General features: G+C 34.7%; 1 protein-coding gene across 1 annotated transcript in view; it reads right to left on the bottom strand.

Annotated features, from left to right (window-relative positions):
• Window positions 1–7,989, bottom strand: part of rhag (Rh associated glycoprotein) — a 9,900-nt gene extending 1,911 nt beyond the window's left edge. The window contains exons 1-7 of the mRNA XM_083562333.1: window positions 7,735–7,989; window positions 3,797–3,980; window positions 3,537–3,687; window positions 2,791–2,938; window positions 1,001–1,167; window positions 453–590; window positions 193–314 (exon numbers count right to left, since the gene is read on the bottom strand). Coding sequence (XP_083418459.1) covers window positions 193–314; window positions 453–590; window positions 1,001–1,167; window positions 2,791–2,938; window positions 3,537–3,687; window positions 3,797–3,980; window positions 7,735–7,912 — 1,088 coding nt within the window. The 5' untranslated portion in view covers window positions 7,913–7,989. The remainder of the gene's footprint in view (window positions 1–192; window positions 315–452; window positions 591–1,000; window positions 1,168–2,790; window positions 2,939–3,536; window positions 3,688–3,796; window positions 3,981–7,734) is intronic.
• Between the last annotated feature and the right edge of the window lie 425 nt (window positions 7,990–8,414).

Raw genomic sequence — 8,414 nt, 5'->3', positions numbered from 1 at the left:
ATGTGCGCTCTGTTCTCCTTTTTCTGAGAGAAAAAAAAATTAAAATGAGAATTAGTGATTATGAAGTAATTATTCAGTAGTGGTCACACTGGACATGAGTTACCTTCATCAGTGTAAATGTTCTTGCTCAGAAACCATTTGTGTTTTTTTGTGTACAGTTTAAAATACACTGTGTTTGTGTTCTGGTCTTACGCAGATTTTCTGCCCAGTGCTGCTGCTATGATCCCAGCCAGACCACCCAAAATCCCAGGCATGCCATGGAGGTTATGAACTCCACATGTATCCTGAATTCCCAGGTTTGATGCAAGAATGGGCTACAGATAAAATAAACAAGATATTAAGTTTATTAGTGACTAAATAAATGTTTTATGTCTTTACCATGAGCTAGTATGTTCACTAAATGTTTGCCTGTTCAGACAGGGTGTATAGTTTATGTGTATTTCAGTGCTTACAGTCAGGAATTTGAATCCGAGAGTAGAGATGATTCCGGCAGTGACGCCGATCAACATGGCTCCAAATGGTGCAATGTTCATATCAGCACACGTTCCCACGGCAACACCACCGGCCAGAGTTGCATTCTGGATGTGAACCTGTAAAAGAAAGCTTTATTAGATTTTTAGCATTTTAGCTGACTTCAGCTTAACAACATTTTATATTTTAATCGTGACTAATTCTTAAGGACTAATGGGTAATGCAAAGAGTTTATACACTGCCTGTTTGGGTTTTGTTTTTCATTGATTGCCTGAGCTGTTTTGTGGATGACATAAGTAGTGTGAAAGAAATAGATTAACTCAAAGTCTAAGTTTAATATCTACTTGTCAAACTCACTCATGGTTCACTCATTGATATTTAATATATACAGACAATTTAAGAATTCAGTTCAGTTGAATTAAAGTTTGATTTCAATCTGACCAATAGCATTTTATTTAATTGCTTTAGTTTAGGTTTAAATGTACTAAAACTAATTACAAAAAATGACTAGCTTTTGGTGTTGTCTCACCATGTCCAATTTGCCTTTCTTCTCCACCAAGCTTGATGTAGCATAGGCAGCGAGTGCACAGGCAGCCAGGGAAAAATAAGTATTGATGATGGCAGTGAGCTGCTCTGGTACAGTTTCGGCAATAGCAGAGTTAAAACTTGGCCAGAACATCCACAGATACACAGTACCTATAGACAGAAAACATACAGCAAATACACTCTGTTTTATTCAACAAATCCCTCTCTCTCTCTCTCTCTCTCTCTCTCTCTCTCTCTCTCTCTCTCTCTCTGTATATATATATATATATATATATATATATATATATATATATATATATATATATATATATATATATATATATATATATATATATATAGTGTTGGGGAACGTTACTTTTAAAAGTAACGCATTACAATATTGAGTTACTCCCCAAAAAAGTAACTAATTGCGTTACTTAGTGACTTTTTATGTAAAGTAATGCGTTATATTACTTTTGCGTTACTTTTTCTTACCTGGCTAAGGCTTGATCTCTTTCAGGCCTTACAGGTGTAACAGGTGAGAAGTTCTTGTACTAGTGTTTAATGCAGTAATGCACGGGTGGCCAACCCGAGGCTCGCGAGCCGCATGCGGCTTTTTTTATGGCTGGTTTCATGCGGCTCTTACGTTCATATCAAAGTTTGTGTTTGTTTGTTTTTAATGTGCGTGTTCGCTTCGCTTGAGTTCAATGCGGTATTTTTAAGACTTAAATGATCTCGCCCCTACTGGGAAACTTTGCGGTATATTCATCTCACGCACATGCGCATTTGACGAAAATACCGTATTGAACTCAAGCGAACACGCACATATAAAAAAAACCAACACAAACAAAGTCTGTGTTTTCTGTCATTATGTTGATGTGTGACATTTACAATAAATCTGGCTGAACAGAGTGTGTGTGTGTGTGTGTGTGCGCGCGCGCGTGTGTGAGAGAGGAAGGGATGGGTAATGTTCATGTGTGCCCATGTGTATGATGTGGCTCGGGTTAGGGTTAGTATCTGAAAATCTACTGAAAATCTATTTACTAAATATTAATGTACTGAAATCAAGCCTTTGTTGTTTATCTTGAGGCGGGGTGCAGGTTTCATTCGGCTCTCTCTCTTCCACATCTGTAGTGCTGTGCTTTGCTTGCAGATGTTTTTTTTAATTTGAAGTGGTATTTTTTTGCCGTTGACAAAAGCTTTTCACCAACACATAATTTACACTTAACGATTATTCCCTTATCCTTTTCCTTGACTATTTCAAAATAATGTGAATACTTCCATCACAGTAATGTAATGCTCTGTCCTGCCATCTCCGCTTCTGACCAGCTTCTGTTCCCAGGCTCGCACGTAGGGGGGCGCGATTCTACGAGATTACGTTCATTTTAATGCAAAATAATTGAAACTCGCATTACTTTTTTTAAAAAGTAACTCAGATATTAGTGTGTAAATTTATTAAGTAACGCGCTACTTTACTCGTTACTCCAGAAAATTTATTATTACGTAACGCACGTTACTTGTAACGCGTTACCCCAACACTGTGTGTATATATATATATATATATATATATATATATATATATATATATATATATATATATATATATATATATATATATATATATATATATATATATATATACAGTATATATGTATGTATGTATTTGTATTTGTGTGTATATTCATATTTATAGCAACATAAATGTGAAAGTACATAAAACAGATATTGTAATGTAGTTACAATCTGGCCATAGAATGCTAATTGTGTTTTGTGTAATTGTGTGTAAAGATGTACCAATCATTGCGAATAGATCAGAGTGATAAACAGATCCCTCATTGTCGTGGCCATTGCGAAGACCTGGGCGATAAAGCATACGAGCAACAGCAAGACCAAAGTAAGCTCCAAACGCATGGATGGTCATGGAAGCGCCAACATCAGATGCCTGGACACAAAGAGATATTTTTGTCTGAGTTTAAATAGTCATGAATTTATTCTTCTCATTAGCAGTGCAGTAATTAAAGTCTTCCCCAGTTAAAATAATATCTAATAAATGTAAAACAAATTTCATATACATTTTTAAAAACACAATATTGTATTATTAATTTCAAGTGATAAATAAAGCATTTATGTCCATTACCTCCCATTTTCTGTTGCGTATGCATCAAAAAGGAACCAATTTACTGACCTAATGTCTAGATGAATTTACTAAAGTACCATAGGGGTACCTTGGATAGAAACGTTTTACTACTCATCTGAACAGCTTCTTCAGCAGCTTCTCCAAAAGCCTGTGCAAGGTTTCCCTACTAAACTGAGCAGCTTCTTCAGTCTGAAGAAGCTACATGGATGAGTAGTAAAACATTTCAATCCGATATTCTAGATTTCTAGATATCTCTTACTTTCTGCCTTCAGATATGTACAGTCTCACTGTTTCGTATTGATTTTTATACCTCACATAAAAGTGTACAAAGGATAATAAAACTTAATTAAAAAAAACTTCAACTTGTCACAATGAATGGATGAATAATTGTTTTCATTCCTACTTTCAACAGTTCAACAACAACGTGTTCATTGAGGCTGAATATGGTGATTTCCAGCAGGGTCATGATGAGTAGCTGTACTGGGCTTGTTTTCCCCAGAACTGCACCAAATGAGATCAGCACCGTTGCTGTGCTAAAATCTGCATTAATCATGCTGGAGAGAAAGAGGAAGACAGGAAAATAAAGGCATATTTATTTCAGTTTAGTGTAAAACCTCAGTCAATTTAATACTATACTGTATACTGCTGTAGAGATGAATTTACCTTTTGATTGAAACCCTGATTTTTCCATTTTCCATGTGCCATATATTTTGCAGCAGTAAACCCCATTGAAGGCCAAAGGCGGCAAGCAGCAGGTTGAGGCCTACACTGCTGAAGCCATATCTCTTCAGAAAGGTCATTAGGAACCCAAAACCGATGAAGATCATCACATGCACATCCTGAAACACTAAAAAAAAGTAGAAAATAGAAAGGCAAATTAAACAGGTGAAATAGCACTCAGTCTGCTCTTGGTCAATTGAAGCTCATTTAGACTCATTAGAGAAAGAAGCAATCAGTAAGATCTGCAGAAATGACAAAATTTATTTTTTCTTTGCTTTAAATTATACTCAAATGTTTAGTACTGAATCCAACAGAGTCTCCAATGTATATCAGGGTGTGACAACTAAATATTATTTTTAACTCAAACACTAATTATATAATGAACCAATGTTTTCATTGTTGTGAAGAAATAAACCAAAATTGTGGTCATGAATGAGAATAATGACCCCCTGGCTTAATGTAATTGAAAGTATAATAGATAATTATTGAATTATTATTTCAGAATTTGATTAGAATAAGTGACCTGGAAGGTGACCTGGACTAAACATATAAATACTGTATATAATAAAATGATTATATTTCAATGTTCTAATGGCCACAATTGAATATATCTCGTTTTAAATGATGCATCTCTCTTCAATAATATTTGTATTATCTGCCCTGGGTTAAGCATTGCAAGAGTATTTTATTGTGTGGTCAAACCATAATAACCATCATGTCACCTTACCGAATTGACTAAATCCAGTGTACTGTGTGCACAAGTCTTCAAAGCAACTTCTTTGAATAACAGGCTATAAAATCAGCTCCCCAGAGACTGACACCAAACAATGAAATCTAAAGGTATGTCTGAGGTGTGGTGTTGCTGAAACATATATAGCTGGCCTGCTTACTTTAAAAACCATTCAACCCTTCCATTTGCTTTCTACTGGAGGAAGCCATTAAACTCAGCATGTAATCATAGTTTGTACTTAAGGTTGCACATCTGGTAAGTCTGTCCAGGATCAAAGAGTATCGTGACATTTTGAAATCAGCAATCAGAACACATCAGCTTAGTGAAAGCAACTTGTACCATAGTTAAATTTTGAATTTAACAATCATTTTCATTGCCAGACATAAACGTCTTGCAGGAACTTAAAGATAATGTCATGGGTTACTTTAATGTTCCAAAATTAATGAATCATGTGGGCTTAAATTCTTGTGGTAGACTATGTAAGCTTAGGTAGTGTGTTAAACAACGACCGCGGTCAGGACAAAGTGGTTATTGAAGATAATTAAAATCATCAGAACATGTAGTACTTGGGACTTGCTAAGACTGCTCCTTCTGGGCCATGGCTAACTGCTTGGGGTGTTTATGCTAAGATAATGACACAGACTAAACAGGAAAAAAGACGGCTTCAGGCATCTTATCGTAAACACAAGATATTAAGGAGATCTCTATAGGTTGGTGCCACCCTAAAGAGCCTTTCAAAGCTAATTAACTGGTCTGCCTTTTTTTTTCATTTCATGCAGCTGGATCAAGGATCAAACATCACCTATGATGGCTAGCAAATGAAAAGAAACTATTAAGGAAAAAAGTACAGCTGGAATCAATTATTGAACCAAATGCAAAAACACACTGCATGATGTACATGCAGCACATATTCTTTAACCAAGAATTCACAGCTTGATTTGACAGGGTTTTTTTACAAAGTGGTATACAATGAAGTTCCAAATTCTAATCATAGCTAGCATTTAAATGGTGTGATAAAATTGTTTTATTAATTCAGTAGCAGATAATAAAATATGCACTTCGAAACACTTCGAAACACTACGATTAGGCTCATTCAATGTGGAAAAAATAACAATCAAGACCTAGCATGGGACTCTAAGACCTTCAGTATACTTTAGAGTCTTTTATGTGCTGCCCATCATGCATAATACTCCTGATACTCTTGATACAACCCTCAAAGGCTTTACTTGTTGCCAACTGGGAAGGTTTCTTTTGCTGCTGCAGAGCAACTCAATTACCCTTTATCAGCACTAATTTGATGCTCGATGACAAAGCTTATCATTGTATGGGTGTGTGCTTTTTTTCAAAGCCACATTCCTATGTTTTTATGTTTTTGAAACCGCAATCATGCTACATTTGACCTCAGTCCAAAGAGATGGATCTCTAAGATTTTCCGAGACTGCTCTAACATCTGGCTCCTTTCTCCATTTGCGCCCCACCCTCCCAGGCCCCTTCCTTTTCCCTACTATGGTATGGTTGATTAATTTCAAGATTTGTATTCAAATGAAGTTAAAGACTGATGAGAAGTTTATTCATGAACCAGTGTGTTACTCGTTCTCTGCTATATTCGATAATATACATGCATAGTATTATCACAATATTGTGATGATTCTGATGATCTGATTTGTATATTTGACATCATTATAGGTACACTCAATGTGTTACTATAATGTAGTTGTGATATATTTTATACATTTTGTAAATATATAATCCTATATTGGACTAATGTGAGATGACATAATGATAAATTACTATTGGAATGAAAAGTTTGGGGCTCAGATGTGGCGTAGAAGATATCTCACTCTCTCACACCATTCCCACCCTTAAAGCTGTTACTGCACGGTGGAGATAAAAAAAAAAAAAAAAAACGGTCTGAAACGGCCCAAATAATAGCTGGACAAAAAATACTTTAACTTACTACTACTACTACTACTACTACTACTACTACTACTACTACTACTACTACTACTACTACTACTAATAATAATAATAATAATAATAAAAATAATAATAATAGTATTAACAATATTAATAATATAGTAGAGTAATATTTATCTATACTTCTTTACATACATACATTTTTTTTAAGTTTAATTCTTTCATTCCGCTGTTTCATTTCTTTTTTCCTCTTTTATATCCTCTCCTCCATTGCCTTCCTCACACAAACACTTATTTTCAGCTTTTTCTTCTCGTTTTCATTCCTCTCATTTTTCTCTTATTCTTTTCACTCATTCTCTCTTTTTATTTTTCCTTCTTTATGATTGTCTTTTTTCTTTTTTTTTCTTATCTCACCAATCCTTTTATTTAACAAGATAATAAATTGGCATGAGAAGATGGCAGTCATAAAATAAACCTCAAAAGTAGTAAATTGTGGTGGTAAAATCCAGTGAATTTATATTCTGCCCTCTCTCTCTCTCTCTGTCTCTCTTTCTCAGTCTTTTCTTCCATCTCCCCCATAATCCCCTTTCACAGCATGTGAATTCTTGAGGTTTGCGTGTGAACATGACCATTAATTCTTCATCATCTCTATCTGCTCTCTTACCTGACCTGCACTTGACCTTCAATGACCTCATGCATTTACGGATTGAAGATCTGTAAACTACTGCACTACAAGCACACAGCTTGCTGAACCACACAATGGGTAAAAAACATATAAAAATTATATATATATATATATATATATATATATATATATATATATATATATATATATATAAAATAATCTGGTTTATAGTCTGTTAATTTACTATTTTACTTTTGATGAACTTGATATTAATTTTAGTTTAAATAAAGATAATGTCAAGATAACATCATTGCATTTATGGATATAAACCATACATAAAAACATATATTCATAATGCAACACATATGTCTTTTGACTAATGCTATATTTAAAGCATATTACAGTATATTACTTTTAGGAAGGTGACAGAAAATCAGTGCCATATAATGACTTTTGTACTGATTAGATATTAAATGTTTTATTTGTTTAATGCTGTATCAATGCAATCTAATAATCAGCATTTTTACCTCTACATCACTGTAATGATCTTTCAGATGCAGTATACAATTGTTTTTTAGTATACAAATCAGTATGCATATTTCTACTTACTAGGGTAGAGAGCCACTGGGTTTGATTCAGTTTTATTTTTAGAGCCATGATGATCTGAAGAATGGTCATGTCCAACATCGTATGTCACAAATACGGCGTACAGGCAGATGGTGATGATCTCTAGCAGCAAGGCCACAATTGGAAACTTCAGCCTCATGTTGGTTGAATACGCTGGCATGCTTCAACCCTATCTCTCCTGCTACACACTTCCTCACTATCTGAAGTGTGTGTGTTGTGAGAGGGGTCTCAGAGTAACGTCTGAGTTTAAATTGGCTGCAGGTTTGAGAACAACCAATGGTAAGCACTGAAACGAAAAGGCCACAGGCCAATGGTCACACCTCCTACTGAATCTGCTTTAAAAAAAAAACAAACACAACAAGGAGTGTCCTTTGCTGCACAGGAAAACACATAAGCAGATTTAAGAGAATGTTGCTTCTGCAAAAAAGACAGTTAAGGGTCTTAACAAGAAGTCACAAAAGTAGTTTATATATTTAAAATGATATGCAAATTATAAATGTAGTTGAACCTTATTCCCTGGTTTCAAAACTAACTGAGTAACCCACAAACAACTGGGGTAAAACCTGACACTGTAATATTAGTGTAAATTAAACTGCTAAAATTCTGTCAGGCACAGGAGCAAATGTGAAGTTTTCATTGACAATTGTATTAGTGAAAAAAAC

This window comes from Silurus aristotelis, assembly GCF_946808225.1.
Source record: "Silurus aristotelis genome assembly, chromosome: 15".
Classification (NCBI taxonomy): Eukaryota; Metazoa; Chordata; class Actinopteri; order Siluriformes; family Siluridae; genus Silurus; species Silurus aristotelis.
The sequence above is the reverse complement of the archived record's forward strand: the minus strand, read 5'-3'. Positions and strand labels throughout refer to the sequence as shown.